The sequence below is a fragment of the Cucurbita pepo genome, unplaced genomic scaffold (genome assembly GCF_002806865.2).
Source record: "Cucurbita pepo subsp. pepo cultivar mu-cu-16 unplaced genomic scaffold, ASM280686v2 Cp4.1_scaffold000242, whole genome shotgun sequence".
NCBI classification, from domain to species: domain Eukaryota; kingdom Viridiplantae; phylum Streptophyta; class Magnoliopsida; order Cucurbitales; family Cucurbitaceae; genus Cucurbita; species Cucurbita pepo.
Window position 1 is genome coordinate 80,939 of NW_019646496.1, and position 18,989 is coordinate 99,927.

At 34.5% G+C, this 18,989-nt stretch overlaps 3 protein-coding genes across 3 annotated transcripts; 1 reads left to right on the top strand and 2 right to left on the bottom strand.

Annotated features, from left to right (window-relative positions):
• The first annotated feature begins 1,962 nt into the window (after positions 1–1,962).
• Positions 1,963–4,859, top strand: LOC111784613 (elongation factor 1-gamma-like). The gene is made up of 7 exons (XM_023665264.1): positions 1,963–2,259; positions 2,485–2,634; positions 2,716–2,776; positions 2,858–2,910; positions 3,119–3,220; positions 3,447–3,939; positions 4,351–4,859. The coding sequence occupies exons 1-7, from the start codon at positions 2,251–2,253 to the stop codon at positions 4,728–4,730; spliced, it is 1,248 nt and encodes a 415-aa protein (XP_023521032.1). The 5' UTR covers positions 1,963–2,250; the 3' UTR covers positions 4,731–4,859.
• A 1,520-nt stretch (positions 4,860–6,379) lies between these two features.
• On the bottom strand, positions 6,380–8,161 carry LOC111784607 (disease resistance protein RGA2-like). Its single transcript, XM_023665259.1, has one exon. It carries the CDS (start codon positions 8,159–8,161, stop codon positions 6,380–6,382), a length of 1,782 nt encoding a protein of 593 aa, XP_023521027.1.
• Positions 8,162–17,331: 9,170 nt separating this feature from the next.
• Positions 17,332–18,612, bottom strand: LOC111784608 (putative disease resistance protein RGA3). The gene has a single exon (XM_023665260.1). The coding sequence runs from the start codon at positions 18,610–18,612 to the stop codon at positions 17,332–17,334; it is 1,281 nt and encodes a 426-aa protein (XP_023521028.1).
• Between the last annotated feature and the right edge of the window lie 377 nt (positions 18,613–18,989).

Consider the following 18,989-nt stretch of genomic DNA (forward strand, 5'->3'; position numbering starts at 1 on the left):
TCCTCCCAATCAATTATGTCTTACATCTTCTCTAGATTGTTGCAATTATTTAGGTCAATAATTTCATATGAATTCTAGTAAATCCTAGCCAAATGAATAGATCCAAGGTATCTTTGTTGTACCCGGATGATAAGGTGAAGCCCTTGACATAAGTGGGAACAAATTTGAGAGATAAAAGCAAGGTAATTTGGTGTTAGATAGAAATTCAGCTAAGACCATCTAAGTAAGTGTCCTTACACGCATGATTATATTTGATGTATCACGTGCCCCGTGGTTCTGCATGTGTCATATATATTGATATGTGTGAATTGTTTATGGATCGATATGCTTATGATATGGTATATATATATATATGTTATAATATGTGAATTGTATGATAATATTTACGGTACGATGTGTTCAATGATATGTTTGAGATAGGATACGAGAATGATGCACTAAACATAATGTAACGATAGGAGTAGGATATGTTTATGAAACGGTAAGGTTAGGTTACGTATCGAAGTGCTATGGATATGAGAGATTGATAAAAACGATATGGTCACGATTGATTGATAAAAAAAAATACAGTTAGGTTATGGGTAGAAAGAGATATGATTATGATAGACTAATAGAACGATAGTCTTACGATACGTTCCTGTAACGATACGACTAAGTTACGTTCATGTAACGATATGACTGTGATATGTATATGAACACTAAGGCTATGATAAATTAGGGAACAATATGACCTCAAAGTGTTTACGATATGATATAATTATGATACGACCTGTGAATTACAGATAGATATATATATTTATATGTTGTGATATGATATGAAAATAATATGAAATATGTTATGGTACGAGATAGGTGATAAATTGACATGTTTATGATATGATATATTGTAATGTGAATATGTTATGTTTAGATTTTTTTGTGTGACGGTTGAGGTAATTGTTGTATTAATCGCACGTTACAAAATGTTACGTTAAAAGCATGGGACGTTATGTTATCTCTTAAATTGTATGTATACAACATGTTATGAATGACGTGATATCACGATAAATGACATGAAATATAACATCGTTAGAATTATGCATGCTATGAGAACTAAAAAATGAGAAATGATATGATATGAATGAAAAACGATAGCAGTGTTATATTTAATAATGTTGAAAATGGAAAAATATTGAGACCTCATGCATTATGTGTGCTCATGCATTAGGGGATACCCCTATTCCATCACGATGGTACGGACGCATACACTAATAGGCAGGAGAACTATCATTATGTTTTACATAATACTGGCGTGATGGTTGCTAATTCTAACGGGTGTCCAGCACAAAGAGCTACCAGAGCCTACTTGCCCAACAAGGAAAGGGGTCCAGCGGTGTGCGAACTGACTAGTGAGTCCATACTCACACGTGTGAGCTGTGTGTAAAGTATATGATACACATCCAAGCTTCCCGTTAGGATAGTGCTGTAGAAAAATAAACTGATATGATAGGTTCTGTCGTTGCATTAACATGTTTTGTATTTAACCCCCAATAGTGGAGTCACCTACTGAATATTTTTTTAAATACTCAAGTCACGTGGTACTTCTATTTCAGATTAAGGCAAGACATTCCTGTACAGCTGACGTTGACATCATAGCTTGAGGCCATGACATATGCATACAGTAGTCACGTTCATTTTTTAGATTGAAGTTAGAATAAAATATTTTTAAATTAAATGTTTATTTATTTAATTTAATTTTTGTTGTGTTATTTTGAAGGTATTAGTAAAACACGTAAGTTTTTATGGGTATGTTTTAAGATGAAGGTAAAACATAAAGGTGATATTTTATGAAAATTAAATGGTGTATTTCCGCCTATGTTACTATGAAATGTTACCGTGGGGAGTAAAAATTTTGTTTTGTGATTTTGGATTAACATTTTTTGGTAAAATTTTATGCTCGATTTTGGGTACTTAGTACCGAACTGCAAAGCCCTACTTTATTTCCCAACTTCCTTCGCTTCCTACTGCCTCTCTTGCTTCTGCAATTACGCTCCTCCTCGCATCTTTCTAATTCTCCAATTCAATCTTCAAACCTAATCATCCTCAATTTTTGCTTCTTCTGTTTATTCATGAACAACTTTTTTGTTCCTTCTTTGCCATTATTGAAACTTCTTATAATTTTCATTTACTGTTGATTGCACACTTGATTCTGTTCACTTCTATCGTCAGATCCGAAGCAAGAACGTGGAGCATTTCTCTGTTTAGCAATCAATGGCACTGGTATGTGATCGATACTTGTATCAGCATTTAAAAAAAAAAAAAAAAAAAAAAAAAAAAAAAAAAAAAAAAAAAAANTTGAACCCTGTTCGGCCGATGAGTTATGTTAAGAGTTTTGAGAAATTGGCTGTGTGTGTATTAATTCTCTTTTAAGGATAAATGTCCATGAATTGCAGTCAAAAGAAGAATTAAAGTTTTCAAGTATGTGTGATTCGGGTTTGATTGCAGGTCTTGCACGCAGGAAAGACGAATAAAAATGGTTTCAAGGCTCTCATTGTTGCACAGTACAATGGAGTCGAAGTGAAATTGGTCCCGGACTTTGAGATGGGCGTTTCAAACAAAACTCCGGAGTTTGTCAAGATGAACCCTCTTGGGAAGGTTGGTTTCTATGTTGTTGGCTGACATATGAATTATAGAAAAATTTAACATTATATGAAAAAATTTCTCTCACGTTTTTAGGTCCCTGTTTTGGAAACGCCCGATGGCCCCATATTTGAGAGTAATGCGATAGCTCGCTATGGTAAATGATGTGAACCATTTGCTAAACCTTAGGTTGGTTAAGTGATTGTATTTAAATTTGTTTGTGTATTTGATGGTGCAGTTGCACGCTTGAAGGCTGATACTACTCTGTGTGGTTCATCTGTTATTGAGTATGTAAGTTGGATTATGCATTCCTTTAGTGGTTAGAATATAATTGAAAAATGTTAAAACGTAAGAGGGTAAACTGAAGCTATTTAAACAATAAGAACCAAATTGAAAAAACACCTGAGCATTATGGACCAAAGTGTATTCTTTGCCTTGTAAACGTTCTTCATTTTACGACCCCTTAACTATCATGTCGTCTTTTTTAACCATATTTCAGGGGCATATTGAACAATGGATTGATTTTGCATCATTGGAGATAGATTCAAATATGGTGACTTGGTATAGGCCTAGAATGGGGAGAGCTCCTTATCTTCCTCCTGTAAGTAATTTTTGTGGCCAATTGGAAGTCTCCTAATTTATCGGATTTCTTTTCAGCTTGTTTCGATGACTATAATTCTTCCTTTTGGATTATTTGGTGGTCAAGTTCTAGCTTCTATGGTTGCAAAAAACTGCATATTCATAGTTTTTACAGTAATTTAGTTATCTCTTGATTATTGCTCATCTTATTTGACCTAACTACATGTTTTTTTCCCCCCTAAACTAAGGTCGAGGAAGCTGCAATTGCTGCATTGAAGAGGGCTTTGGGAGCTTTGAATACATACCTTGCTTCAAACACTTACCTAGTTGGTCATTCTGTAACATTGGCTGACATCATCATGACTTGTAACCTGTTTATGGGTTTTACTAAGCTCATGACTAAGAGCTTTACCTCAGACTTCCCACACGTTGAGAGATACTTCTGGACCTTGGTCAATCAACCAAACATCAAAAGAATTCTGGGTGAGGTCAAGCAGGCAGAGTCAGTTCTACCTATTCAATCTACTAAGCAAACCCCCAAAGATGAGGTAAAGAAAGAACCCACAAAGGAAGCTGCAAAAGAGAAGCCCAAGGCTGTCGTTGGCGAGGGAGACGATGAAACACCAAAGCCAAAACCCAAGAATCCTCTTGATTTGCTTCCTCCCAGTAAGATGATTCTGGATGAGTGGAAGCGGTTATACTCAAATACCAAAACCAACTTCCGGGAGATCGCAATTAAAGGTACGAAACCTTTTCGGGTGCTCTTATTTCCATCGAATCCATGAATTACTTTTGAAAATGATTGCATCTTTGTTCGATTTGAGCAGGCAGACAAGAGGGGAACCTTGTTATTTGTTGAGTAATGGTTCAAATGGCATTAAAGAAAGTGCTTCTTTTACGGAAAATGTCCCTTTTTCTTTTCTTTAGGACTAAGTAATCCTTTTAGTTATGATATTTGAGTGCATTCTTACCTACAGTTACAAGCACATGTTTTTATTTCTTCAAACAAACTTGATAATGTACCCAAAAAAAATGCACAACAAAAAATGCATTACCACTCTACTGATGTTCTTGATGAAGGTATTATTTTCCGTGGTTTGCATTTAGTTTAACTACCACATATGTATAAACATTGTTTTAAATTTGTTGCAGGATTTTGGGAGATGTATGATCCAGAGGGGTATTCTCTTTGGTTCTGTGATTATAAGTACAACGACGAGAATACTGTTTCGTTCGTAACATTGAACAAGGTTGGCGGATTTCTCCAGCGAATGGATCTTGCTCGGAAGTATGCTTTTGGGAAGATGTTAGTGATTGGATCGGAGGCTCCATTTAAAGTGAAGGGGCTGTGGCTTTTCCGTGGTCAAGAGATCCCACAATTTGTGGTGGATGAGTGCTACGACATGGAGCTTTATGAATGGAGAAAGGTTGAGATATCAGATGAGGCGCAGAAGGAACGAGTCAACCAGATGATTGAAGATAAGGAGCCTTTTGAAGGAGAGGCTTTGTTGGATGCCAAATGCTTCAAGTGAGTGAGGTAAAATGTTGTGCTTTGCAATTCTCATCTCCTTTTTGGGTCATAAGAAAATAAAAGCTCAAGTTGCAACCTGAACAGAATTGAACCGATTAGGTTTCTAATTAATTGCTATATCCTTTCTCCACGTCTCATCGCCACTTGCTGCAAACCCTCCCTCCTCCCCTCTTTGGTAATTCAATTCTTGCTAAAACTCCATTGCAATTCCTCATCATTGTTGATTTCACCGTTCCTCCCAACACTTTCATATACACTTTCATTGAACCGATTAGGTCCGTAGTTTGTCTCCATAATTTCTGCAACTTTATCACTCTTGGTATTCACAACTATAGCACTTCCGACATTTTGATTGATTTTTAGAAAATAAGTCCTCAACCCATTCCATACATCAGTTTCTCATAATTTTTGTCACTCAACAATTGTTTGAGCTCTATAGAATGACTATCCCCAATTGCTCTTAAAATTTTGTTAGATTTTAAAAGGATGAGAGACACACATACCCTTATAGTTGTATTGAAATTTTTCCTAAAATCTCCTTCACTAGAGTTGTTTTTCCTAATCCACCTATACCAACAATGGGTGAAACAACTAGAGTTTCGGGACTCTTAAGAACGCACACATCAGCAACACATCCTGAAGACTTTTTGTAGAAACTAGCTCATCCAATTTTTTAGCAATGTGATTTTATTCGGATAAAAAGCAAAGAGATTTTTAGAAAATGAAAAGAAATTGTGTACCATCAGAAAAGAGATTATTAGAAAAATTAAGAAACAGAAGTCCTATTCTTCCTATTTCCAGTAAAATTATTGGAACAAGCTCAGGACTTGCATGTTTCTTGAAATTTAAATAATATATTGATAAGTTTAATAAAAAAATGACTAAAAATTTCTAAAAAGAAAAATTATTATTATTATTATTTTCGCCTTTTCTCTGTGTTTTCTTCTTTCTTAACCGCTACACATATCTCTACAATGGTTCAATTGAGAAATCCGAAGTAATTAATAAAGTAGAAAATTAATACAATTGTTAAGTACAAAGTAATATAATTATAATTTTACTTATGCTAATAAAAATATTCATAAAAAAAAAAAAGTACGAAGAAAAGAAACACATAAAGTAGTTGTGTTAGAATACATCAACATTGGGTACCTGGGAAACTTTTTCCCGTTCAACACCACCTTCATCAACTTCAAGCTGACAACATCCGTACACTCTCAAATCATTCAATCGGCTTAGATTTAACATGGCTATTTTTGAGGGTAAGTTTTTCAAATTTCTGCACCGACGTAATTCCAATGTCTCCAAAGATGTAACATTTCCCAACCATTCTGGCAAACATTCAATGCCATTAAAACTCTCAATACTCAACGATCTTAAAGCAGTGAAGAACTCAAGTTGTTGAGAAAGTTTTGTTGAGAAAGTTGTGTTAAACTATTAGTTCCTGTTTCATGCAACTCAAGAACTTCAAGTGAATTGAAGGGTACGAATTGACTCCAATTATAACCTTTCATTGGCCCTTTAATTGCCAAAAATTTCAAGTTATGAATACCACCAAGCCCCTTTGACAAGCTATGAATGTTTGAGATTCTTAATGAAGACAAGCTTCGGATATTTTGCAAATTTGGAGAGGAAATATCATCACCAAAGTCACATATTTTCAAGTGAGCTACAAACTTCTAACCAATTTGGTAGCTTTATCAAACTTTTACAATTATAAATGTGTAGAGATCGAAGTTTTGGAGGATTTTGAACGCTTGAAAATAACCTTGCATTAATAGTGTCAGCTTCCAATCTCTCCCTATGAGTTGAAAAAATGTTTGGAATGTGCATTAGTTTCAAACAAGATTCAATGATTAAGCTTTCTAGACGAGGAAAAGTTGTACAATTTGATACAACAACAATTTCTTTCCACTGCTCTAAATTATCCATTTGCAAAATATCAAGTCTTTTCAATTTAGGGAATAAAGTTGTGCTATTACGATAATTCCCATAAAACTCGTCTCCAATACTTTTTAAACCACTTAGCTCACAAATTTCAAGAAACTCAAGTTTGGCCAATTGTCCCAGCATTGGTAAAGTTTCACATCTTCTGCAACCAAAAAGACGTAGCTCAACCAAATTTTCAACAAAAATACCATTGGGTAGAAGTTTACCTCCAAAGCAGTGGATCCTCAATGCTCGAAGGTTTTTGTGTGGTTGAAGCCCTTCCAACACGTTCAAATCATTGTCATCGCAGTCTTCTCTTTCAAGACTCCATTTAAAATATAGATCAGAAATATTTTCCTTCTCTGCTAAATTTGCAGCCATTGCCTCATGTTTACTTTTGACTCGCTCGAGATATAAAAACCATAATTTACCTTTAAGGCCTTTTAAAGGTCCAAGCTCCTCAATCTTACATCCGTTATCATACCCAACTATAAAACCAGAAAGCGTTTGAAGTTGAGTCATTCGACTTAAATGTTTAGGCATTTGCTTAGTTCGATTTGAATAATACAAATCAAATTCTAAATGCCTTAAGTTGACCAACTTTCTCAATTCTGTAGGAAGCTTTACATCCCATCCAAGCTTCAAAGTCTGCAAATTGTAAAGCAAAACAATAGATTTTGGGAGCTTACTTATTCGAGACTTTGAAATGTCAAGATACCTCAAATGCTTCAATTTAACGATTGTATTTGGCAATTCAGTTATGAACCCATCATCAATAATTAAAATGCGCAAGTAGATGAAGTTGATGATCATATCTTGATTTCCGGAGTGTATATTTTTACAACAATAAACTGTCATTCTTCTTTGTCGGATCGAAAGAACTTCATCACCTTGAGATTTTCCATCTGTTTCAAGGTCCCCTCTCAAATTTTGATCATTTGAAATAACACATGCGACCTCATGTATATGATCATGCATCTTACAATATATAATTTTTCCTCTCTCATCCTTGGCGACATCTTGAAACAAGGAGCGAGACAACAAAATATCGAAATAGCTCGCTCCAATATCCTCCATCGTTACATTGCTTCCATTGGGTAGGTGAATAAAGCCTTGTGCTATCCACATTCGAACAAGTTCTTTCTTATAGAAGAGAAAGTCTGGTGGAAAATTTGAACAGTAGGCAAAACATTGTTTCAATGAGGAAGATGGTAGACGGTCCACGCTTAATTTGATCGTGGATAAAGTAAGATCATTCTTTGGTAATTCAATTCTCACAAGATTCTCCAAAGTCGATTGCAATTCCTCATCGTTCTTGCATGATTTCACCATTCCTCCCAACACTTTCACCACCAATGGTATGCCACCAAATTTTTTAACAAGTTGTCCTCGAATGACATCAGGAATTATTGCTAAATCACTTCCAAATACACATTTTTCAAATAAAAACCAACAATGATCATCTGATAATTGCCTCAAATTATGTCGGTAATTTGTCTCCATAATTTCGGCAACTTTATCATTCCTCGTAGTCACAACTATAGCGCTTCCAACATTTTGATTGATCTTTAGCAGACAAGCCCTCAACTCATTCCAAACATCATCAAGCACGAGAAAATACTTTTTGACACTCAATAGATTTTGGAGCTCTCGAAGAATGACTTCCCTTTCTTCTGAGCCACTAAATGAAGAATTCAAGGATCCGACGATTGCTCTTAAAATTTTATTGATTTTAAAAGGATTAGACACACACACTCATATAAATGTATCGAAATTCTTCCTTATCATATCATGATGGAAAACTTCCTTCACTAGAGTTGTTTTTCCTAAGCCACCTGTACCAACGATGGGCAAAACAACTAGAGTTTCTTGATTCTTAAGGGCAAGCAGCTTATCCACTATATTTGATACTTCAGTTTCTCTCCCAATAACTCCAATTTTATCAGGAAATGAGTCTGTCTCTCTAACTTGGTTAAGATTAGTTTCTTCCTCATTGGATGTTAGAGCAACAAATGGAGGAGTTTTTGTAGAAATTAGCTCATCCAACTTTTTAGCAATGATTGTGATTTTATTTGCCATTTTGAGACGAAAAGCAAGGGGATTTTTGGAGAATGAGACGAAATTACGTACCATCGTACCTTTTCCAGATTCCACCTTGTGTCGGACATCTTCATAAGCGAGCACATCAAGTAAAACATCGGCTTCAAAAACGATATCCTCAAGCTTGGTCACCCACAGCTTCAGGGATTCAAGATCTGCCTTAATTCTATCAACATCCCTTAGAATGGCTTGCGCCATGAGTAAAGAGTCCTTAAGCTTTGAAAGTTCGTTCTTGAATCCCCATGCCATACCGATCTGCTCTATCGCCAGCTTGATCGTCTTCTTCAACACCTCCTGTACAGCAAAGGTCCACAGGAATTCCGCCATGTTTCTGTTCTTGGGTTCTCAAAGGTCAACGCTTCGTGACCTATTGTGTGCACCAGAATGAAGCATACACAAACCCCATGTAACACCCTTTTATTATCTTAAGCTTATTGACCACATTTAACAATGCGGACTCCAACCGGTACACAATAATTGATGTTTGAAAAGTATGAAATAATTTTTTTTCCTTTTTTTTATTTTTATTTTTTATTAAAGTAGAGTAAGGTAGAAATTTAGTATAACTTAAAAATAATAATTATAGACGTCACATCCTCATTGGTGTTGGCAATATAAATCATCAAATTATCAAAATACTAAACTTAACTTGAATGGGCCACATTTCTGTTCATATTTAATAAGAAACTAAAGCATATATTAAATTATTGAAATTCTTTTTATTTCGTAACGAGATCTCGTTAAATGATTACGATAGTTTCTTCTAAAAATCGAACTCATATGATATATGATTAAGGATGACGGGCTTTTAAAAGGATTGTTGGGTGGGTAACAACTCACCATCCCAAACCTTCATCACCTTACCTTTCAGAGTCGAGTGGTATTAAGGATGGAATCGTAGGTGAAAAGTTTCCTCAAAACGAATGTAATAAATAAATAAATAATGGTTTAAAATAGTGATTTGCTAGAATAGAGAAACAATGAATTTTTAATTTGCAACCACATATTCACGTCGTTGATGATACACTATGAGATTTTTCAAGATAACGATCGCATAGAGCCTTTAGAGTACGATAATAAGGACGAGAACTGGAAAATTAAACTCAAAGTTCAACTCACCACAAACTTATTTAAAAGTCAAAAGACTTATTGATTTATGCCCGGGAGAATAACAACAAACCAACATAAATTGAAGAATAACCGAAGAACTATGCCGTGGAGATCGTAAAAACTTGCAAACCTCTCAATTACACTTATATATTGCAATCATTGGCGGTCGGATAGAGAGATGTTTTTTTTTTTTTTTTTATCAATTTACAATTTATTCAATATTAAAAATAATAAACTAATATTTTTATACAGATTTAAAAAATATATGTTTATTTGAACCATTAATTCAATATTGAAACACTTTTCGTGAAGATGTCAACAACCTGGTTCAGAGGAGGCGTAGAGAAACACTTTCTTGTCCATCGAAAATTGCAGAGGGATCGTCGCTCAGCGGCGACGCTGCCTTGGCTTCGACGAGAATATGTCTAACCCATGAAGAGGGATTGTCGCTTAGCGATGATGCTACCTTGGTTCTACTGAGAATATGTCTAACCCCAAGGAGTAGAAGGGGAAACCTAGAGCAAGGGACAAAGACAATGTTAAAGTCGGAAGAGTCGCCACATTGGGCGAAGGAGCCAATTATGGCAAGAAGGGCAGCAGGAAGAGTCGCCACATTGGGCGAAGGAGCCAATTTTGGCGAGAAGGACGGCGGCAACTTGGTTGGCGAAGAGGCCAGTGCGGCGCCCAATTCCAAAGGTAAATCTCTGCATAAGGTCGATGGGCTTATCAAGATTCTATATATTTCTAAAGAGGAATGTTGATGAAGATTCTAAGATTAGGGTTTCTACGAAGGATGAAGGATGAAGGGAAAATTCGGAAGAAAATGAGAGAGGTTATGTTTGGAAAAGGTGAGGTTGTATGTACAGAGTATGGCGAAGGATGATTTGGAGGTCAAAAGGGTGGAGCCGAACAGTAATCAATCGGCTTTGCATGTGGCAGCCATGACGACGGCCCCTGCGACGTCAAAGACAGCAGTGGTGGAGAAGAACAGTAGAAGATTTCAAAAGCCATTGAAAAGAAAGGATACGGGTTGCTAAACCAAAATGGCTCTGATACCATGAGAATGTTTGTTTAATCCACCACACCTAAATGGTGTGGAAAAATTCTCTATTTATAATCAAATAAATTACAAGGATATGAAAATAGTAATAAAGGGAAAGAACAATATATGGAAAGATACCTATGGTAAAAAGACAAATATCAAACATAAAAGCATACACGGATATTATATTGGGTACATGAAAATCTTTTTCACCACTTTTATCAATTTCAAGTTGAGAACATTCATACATTATCAAACGATTCAATCTAGTTAAATTTGACATTGCTTCTTTTGAGGATAAGTATTACAAATTTGTGCAGCAACATAATTATAATGTCTCCAAAGATGTAACGTTTCCCAACCATTTTGGTAAAGATTCAACGCCATTAAAATTCTCAATACTCAACGATCTTAAAGCAGTGAAGAGCTCAAGTTGTCGAGGAAGTTGTGTCAAACTATTAGTTTCCGTTTCATGAAACTCAAGAACTTCTAGCAAATTGAAGGGTATGAATTGACTCCACTAATAAACTTGCATTGGCCTTTTAACTACCAATTTTTACTCATTCTTAATAATTAAAACGCGCAAGTAGATGAAGTTGGTGATCATATCTGGATTATCAAAGGATAAATTTTCACAATGATAAATTCTTCTTCTTTAACGGATCGAAAGAAGTTCATTGCCATGAGATTTTCCATTTGTTTCAAGGTCTCTCTCAAATTTTAATCATTTGAAATAGCACATGCGACCTCATATAGAAGATCATGCATCTTACCATATATAATTTTTGGTCTCTCATCCTTTAAAACATCTTGAAACAAGGAGCGAGATAACAAAATATCGAAATATCTCGCTCCAATATCCTCCATCGTTACATTGCTTCCATTGGATGGTTGAATAAACCCTTGTGCTATCCACATTTGAACAAGTTCTTTCTTGTAGAAGAGAAAGTCCGGTGGAAAATTTGAACCGCAGGCAGATCATTGTTTCATTGAGGAAGATGGTAGATGGTCCGCACTTTACTTGATTATGGATAAAATAAGATCTTCCTTTGGTAATGTCATTCTCTCTAGATTTTCCAAAGTTAATTGCAATTCCCCAAATTTCACTCCAACACTTTCACACCCAATGGTATGCCAATGGTATGCCACCAAATTTTTTAACAAATTGTCCTCGAATAACATCAGGAATTATCGTCTTTAATTTGTCTTCATAATTTCAATTTTATCACTCTTGGTAGTCACATCTATAGCATTTCCCTTATTTTGATTGATCTATAGCAAACAAGCCCTCAACTCATTCCATCAATCAAGTTTTTGATATCAAACATCATCAAGCACAAGNGGTAAAAAGACAAATATCAAACATAAAAGCATACACGGATATTATATTGGGTACATGAAAATCTTTTTCACCACTTTTATCAATTTCAAGTTGAGAACATTCATACATTATCAAACGATTCAATCTAGTTAAATTTGACATTGCTTCTTTTGAGGATAAGTATTACAAATTTGTGCAGCAACATAATTATAATGTCTCCAAAGATGTAACGTTTCCCAACCATTTTGGTAAAGATTCAACGCCATTAAAATTCTCAATACTCAACGATCTTAAAGCAGTGAAGAGCTCAAGTTGTCGAGGAAGTTGTGTCAAACTATTAGTTTCCGTTTCATGAAACTCAAGAACTTCTAGCAAATTGAAGGGTATGAATTGACTCCACTAATAAACTTGCATTGGCCTTTTAACTACCAATTTTTACTCATTCTTAATAATTAAAACGCGCAAGTAGATGAAGTTGGTGATCATATCTGGATTATCAAAGGATAAATTTTCACAATGATAAATTCTTCTTCTTTAACGGATCGAAAGAAGTTCATTGCCATGAGATTTTCCATTTGTTTCAAGGTCTCTCTCAAATTTTAATCATTTGAAATAGCACATGCGACCTCATATAGAAGATCATGCATCTTACCATATATAATTTTTGGTCTCTCATCCTTTAAAACATCTTGAAACAAGGAGCGAGATAACAAAATATCGAAATATCTCGCTCCAATATCCTCCATCGTTACATTGCTTCCATTGGATGGTTGAATAAACCCTTGTGCTATCCACATTTGAACAAGTTCTTTCTTGTAGAAGAGAAAGTCCGGTGGAAAATTTGAACCGCAGGCAGATCATTGTTTCATTGAGGAAGATGGTAGATGGTCCGCACTTTACTTGATTATGGATAAAATAAGATCTTCCTTTGGTAATGTCATTCTCTCTAGATTTTCCAAAGTTAATTGCAATTCCCCAAATTTCACTCCAACACTTTCACACCCAATGGTATGCCAATGGTATGCCACCAAATTTTTTAACAAATTGTCCTCGAATAACATCAGGAATTATCGTCTTTAATTTGTCTTCATAATTTCAATTTTATCACTCTTGGTAGTCACATCTATAGCATTTCCCTTATTTTGATTGATCTATAGCAAACAAGCCCTCAACTCATTCCATCAATCAAGTTTTTGATATCAAACATCATCAAGCACAAGAAAATAATTTTTGTCACTCAACAATTTTGTGAGCTCTTGAAGAATGACTTCCATTTCATCGAGCCACAAAAGGTAGGATTCAAGGATCCCACGATTGCTCTTAAAATTTTGTTGATTTTAAAAGGATCAGACACACATACCCATATGGTTGTATCAAAATTCTTCCTTATCATATCATGATGGAAAACCTCCTTCATCAGAGTTGTTTTTCCTAATTCACCTGTACCAACAATGAGTAAAACAGCTAGAGTTTTTGATTATTAAGGGCAAGTAGCTTATCTACTGTATTTGATACTTGAGTTTCCCTTTCAATAACACGAATTTTCATTAGGAAAGGAGTCCGTCTCTCGAACTTGGTTAAGATTAGTTACAGTTTCATTGGATGTTGTAGCAACACATCCCCGAGGACCTTTTGTAGAAACTAGCTCATCCAGCTTTTTAGCAATGGTTGTGATTTTATTTTCCATTTTGAGAAGAAAAGCAAGTGATTTTTTTGGAGAATGAAAAGAAAAGCAACTCGATTCCCACTTTGCATCGAATGTCTTCATAAGCGAACTCATCAAGTAAAATATTGGCTTCAAAGACAATATCTTCAAAGTTCTTCACCCATAGCTTCAGGGAGTAAAGGTTTGTCTCATTGTGTGTCAACATCCCTTAGCATGGCTTGCGCCACGCAATTAAGATAATTTGTGTGCACCAGAAAGAATAAAAGCATACAAAAACCTTATCTAACACCCTTTACTATCAATGCAAGACTACAAACCTAACGTTAATTTGATTTCTTTTTAATATAAGTTTGTTTCTTGGTAGATTTTTCATTTTCTTATTTTCCAAAAAATATTTTTAAGTAATTGATAAGTTTCAATACTTATAAATATGAAAACTTCACAATTTTTAAAGACTCACAAACTCATATGTATTAAAAAATAATTAATAAAATATAATTGTCACGAGTACATCTTAAAAAAATACTATAAAACTCTATGCAATTTAAAATCAAACATTATTATATTTTAAAAAAACAATTCCAAATTAAAAAAAAAAAAAAACACAGTGACAACTATCTAAGCAGTGACAAAGTTTCACATCTGTTGCAATAGAAACGATGTAGTTCAACCAAGTTTTCAACGAAAATACCACTGGAAATAAGTTAAAAATACTCCAGGCTTGAAGGTTTATGTTTAGTTGAAGCCATTCCAACACATTCAAATCATTGTCATCAAAGTCTTTCTTTTTTTTTTTGCTAGAACTCCATTTAAAACATAGATCATAATAATTTTCTTCTCCCTTGGAGCCATGGCCTCCTTTTTACTTTTGACTCGTTCAAAATAAAAAATGCTCAATTTACCTTTAAGGTATTTTAAAGGTCCAAGCTCCTCAATCTTACATCCTTCATCAAACCCAACTACAAAATAAGAAAGCGTTTTAAGTTGAGTCAATCGACTCAATTTCTTAGGCATTTGCTTAGTTCGATAGAAAAAATCCCAATTAAATTCTAAATGTCTTATATTGACCAACTTTCTCAACTGTGTGGGAAGCTCTGTAGTATTCTCTCGAAGCTTCAAGGTTTGTATATTGTAAAGTAAAACAATAGAGTTTGGGAACACATCTATGGAAGACTTTGTAATGTCTAGATATCTCCAATGCTTCACTTTAATGATTCAATCTAGCAATTTACTTATGAAAAATAATTCTAAATTAGAACGCGCAAGTAGATGGAGTTGGTGACCTTATCGTGAATATCAAAGACTACATTTGTAATACAATAGAGTGTTCTTTTTTCTTTAATAATCAAAAGATCTTTCTCACCTTGAGATAATTCATCTAAACTCAAATTTTGATCATTCACAATGTTCAAATTTTCCTCTCGCATCCTTGACAACATCTTGAAACAATGAGCAAGACAACAAAATATCAAAATACGTCGCTCCAATATCCTCCATCATTACGTTGGTTACCAACGGATAAAATATGCAAATAAAGACCAACAATGATCATGACCTGCAACTTTAACCCTCTTTGTAGTCACAACTATAGTATTGAATGTGTGTAATTTTGCTAACCAATTGAGCTAATCAACTTAGCTTTGATAAACTTGGCTCCCCTAAGAAAAAAGTTGACGGAACACCTAAGGAAATTTGTTCCTAAGAAAATGAAAACAGAAAGAGTAAAAATAAGAGATAAGGAAACTTGTGATTTGACCTTGATCTTGATGAAAAAAGTGGTAATTAGTTTATGATTAGATTCATTATTTAAATAACTATTCTATCCTAAAAATGGCACTAGTCAACTAAACACTTATCTAACTATTCTACCTTAAAAACGTGTAAAAGGTAAACAAAGAAACACCATGCTTTTATCTAACATAACCTTTATCTAACATCTAACTTTTTAGCAACGGTGATTTTATTTGTCATTTGGAGACGAAAAAGAAGGGAATTCTTGGAGAATGAAACGAAACTACATACCATCAGATCTTTTGTAGTTTCTACCTTACGTCGAACATCTTCATAAGAGATCTCATCAAGTAAAACTTTGGCTTTGAAGACTGTTAGTGAAAGAGGGATTGATTGAATAATTGATGAGATTATTGAATTTTGAAGAGGAAGAATGCTCTATATATACAAGGAGAATAGAAAGAGATATCTAGAAAATCTACCTAGAAATCAAAATTGAGCTAATCAACTTAGCTTTGATAAACTTGGCTCCCCCTACTAGATTAAACTAGGCTTTGATACGAGTGGTTGTCTTTTGACAATCGACCTTGATGAGAGGAAAAAGTTGACGGAACACCTAAGGAAATTTGTTCTAAGAAAATGAAAACCGAAAGAGTAAAAAGAAGAGAGATAAGGAAACTTGTGATTTGACCTTGATCTTGATGAAAAAAGTGGTAATTAGTTTATGATTAGATTCATTATTTAAATAACTATTCTACCCTAAAAATCACACTAGTCAACTAAACACTTATCTAACTATTCTAACCTAAAAACGTGTAAAAGGTAAATAAAGAACCACCATGCTTTTATCTAACATAACCTTTATCTAACATCTAACTTTTTAACAACCGTGATTTTATTTGTCATTTGGAAACGAAAAAGAAGGAAATTCTTGGAGAATGAAACGAAACTACATACCATCAGATCTTTTGTAGTTTCTACCTTAAGTTGAACATCTTCATAAGAGATCTCATCAAGTAAAACTTCGGCTTCGAAGACGATACCTTCAAGCTTCTCTACCCATGGCCTCAGGGATTGATAGTCTACCTTAGATTTGTCTTGGTAGGAAATCGAAGAATAAACGAAGAATTGCATAATGGAGATTGAAGCAACTCACGATTGCTTTTAAGCGACCAAACCAAAAATTCAAACCATTAAGAGTCCCTACTCTACAATAATAGGGAACATTTTACTCCAAATTGGGTTAGAGCATTGACTAAGGAGAGAATGACAAGGTCATCAATTGTCAAATCCATGTTCCAAATTTTAGTCGGAATCTTGAGTATGAGTTGTTATAGATGTGTGCTAAGGATCACTTTTATCTTCATACCCTCGTTTTTTAATCGGGTTATATTTGACATGACTTCTTTTATGAAAAGCTTTTCAAATTTATGCATTGATTATCACTAATGTCTCCAAATATGTAACCTTTCTCAAACATTCTAGCGAAGATTCAACGTCGTTAAAACACTCAACATGCAATAATCTTAAAGAGGTGCTCCAATTGAAGCAGGAATTAATTTCAATAATAATAACAATATTAGTATTATTATTAATAACAAAATTAATACGGTGGTCCAAATACAAGAAATATAACTATAACTTTACTTAGGCTAATAAAAACATTAAAAAAAAAAAACACAAACAAACTTTAAATAGTTCTTTTAGAGTACATGGGTCCCTTCACCAACTTCAAGCCAGGAACATTCATACGCTCTTAAACGATTTAATTTAGTTAGATTTGACATGGCTTTTCTCGAGGGCAAGTTTTTCAAATTTCTGCACCGACATAATTCTAATGTCTCCAAAGATGTAATGTTTCCTAACCATTCTGGCAAAGATTCAATGTCATTAAAATTCTCAATATGCAACGATCTTAAAGCAGTGAGAAGCTCAAGTTGTTGAGGAAGTTGTGTTAAACTATTAGTTCCTGTTTCATGCAACTCAAGAACTTCAAGCAAATTGAAGGGTATGAATCGACTCCAATCATAACCCAACATTGGCCCTTTAATTACCAATGTTTTCAAGTTATGAATACCACCAAGCCCCTCTGGTAAATTAGGGAAGTTTTTTATTCCTAATGAAGACAAGTTTTGCATATTTTGCAAATTTGGAGGATAAATATCATAAAAAAAGTCGCCTATCCACAAATCTTCGAGTGAGCTATAGAATTCTAACCAATTTGGTAGCTTTATCAAACTTGTACAATTATGAATGTGTAGAGATCGGAGCTTTGGAGGACTTTGAAAGCTTGAAAAGAACTTGGCATTAATAGTGTCAACTTCCAACCTTTGACCATAAGTTGCAAAAATGTCTGGAATATTCGTTAGTTTTAGACAAAAACGAATCGCCAAACTTTCGAGATGAGGAAAAGTTATACAACTCGAAATAGTAGCAACTTCTTCCCACTCCTCTAAACTCTCCATGTGCAAAATTTCAAATGTCTTCAATTTAGGAAATAAAGTTCTCCTTTCGCGATAATTCTCATAAAATTCGTCTCCAATACTTTTTATACCATTTAGCTCACGAATTTCAAGAACCTCAAGTTTAGGCAACTGTCCAATCATTGGTAAAGTTTCACATCTTTTGCAGCCGTATAGAGTTAGCTCAACCAAGTTTTCAACAAAAATACCATTGGGTAGAAGTTCACCTCCAAAATTATGAATCCTCAATGCTTGAAGGCTTTTGTGTGGTTGAAGCCCTTCCAACACATTCAAATCATTCTCACCACAGTCTTCTCTTTCAAAACTCCATTCAAAATATAGATCGGAAATTTTTTCCTTATCTACTAAATTTGCAGCCATGGCCTCCGTTTTACTTTTGATTTGCTCGAGATGTAAAAGACTAAATTTACCTTTAAGGTCTTTTAAATGTCCAAGCTCCTCAATCTTACATCCGTCATCACACCCAACTAGAAAACCAGAAAGCGTTTGAAGTTGAGTCATTTGACTTAAATGTTTAGGCATTTGCTTACTTTGATGTGAACGAAAAAGATTAAATTCTAAATGCCTTAAATTGACCAACTTTCTCAACTTCGTAGGAAGCTTTACATCCCTTCCAAGCTTCAAAGTCCGCAAATGGTAAAGCTTCGAAATGTCAAGATATCTCAAATGCTTCAATTTAGTGATGGTATCTGGCAGTTCAGTTATGAACCCATAATGAATAATTAAAACGCGCAAGTAGATAAAGTTGGTGATCATATCTTGATTATCAAAGGATAAATTTTCACAATAATAAACTGTTCTTCTTCTTTTACGGATCGAAAGAACACCACCTTGAGATTCTTCATCCGTTACAAGGTCCCCTCTCAAACTTTGATCAT

What these genes read in the sequence shown, in the direction of transcription:
- LOC111784613 (XM_023665264.1), top strand. An exon ending in GTTCATCTGTTATTGAGTAT is followed by an intron (nt 2,911 to 3,118) that starts GTAAGTTGGATT and finishes ACCATATTTCAG; the next exon opens with GGGCATATTGAACAATGGAT. An exon ending in GAGCTCCTTATCTTCCTCCT is followed by an intron (nt 3,221 to 3,446) that starts GTAAGTAATTTT and finishes CCCTAAACTAAG; the next exon opens with GTCGAGGAAGCTGCAATTGC.
- LOC111784607 (XM_023665259.1), bottom strand. Translation starts at nt 8,161, where the DNA reads ATGGAGACAAATTACCGACATAATTTGAGGCAATTATCAGATGATCAT.
- LOC111784608 (XM_023665260.1), bottom strand. Translation starts at nt 18,612, where the DNA reads ATGACTCAACTTCAAACGCTTTCTGGTTTTCTAGTTGGGTGTGATGAC.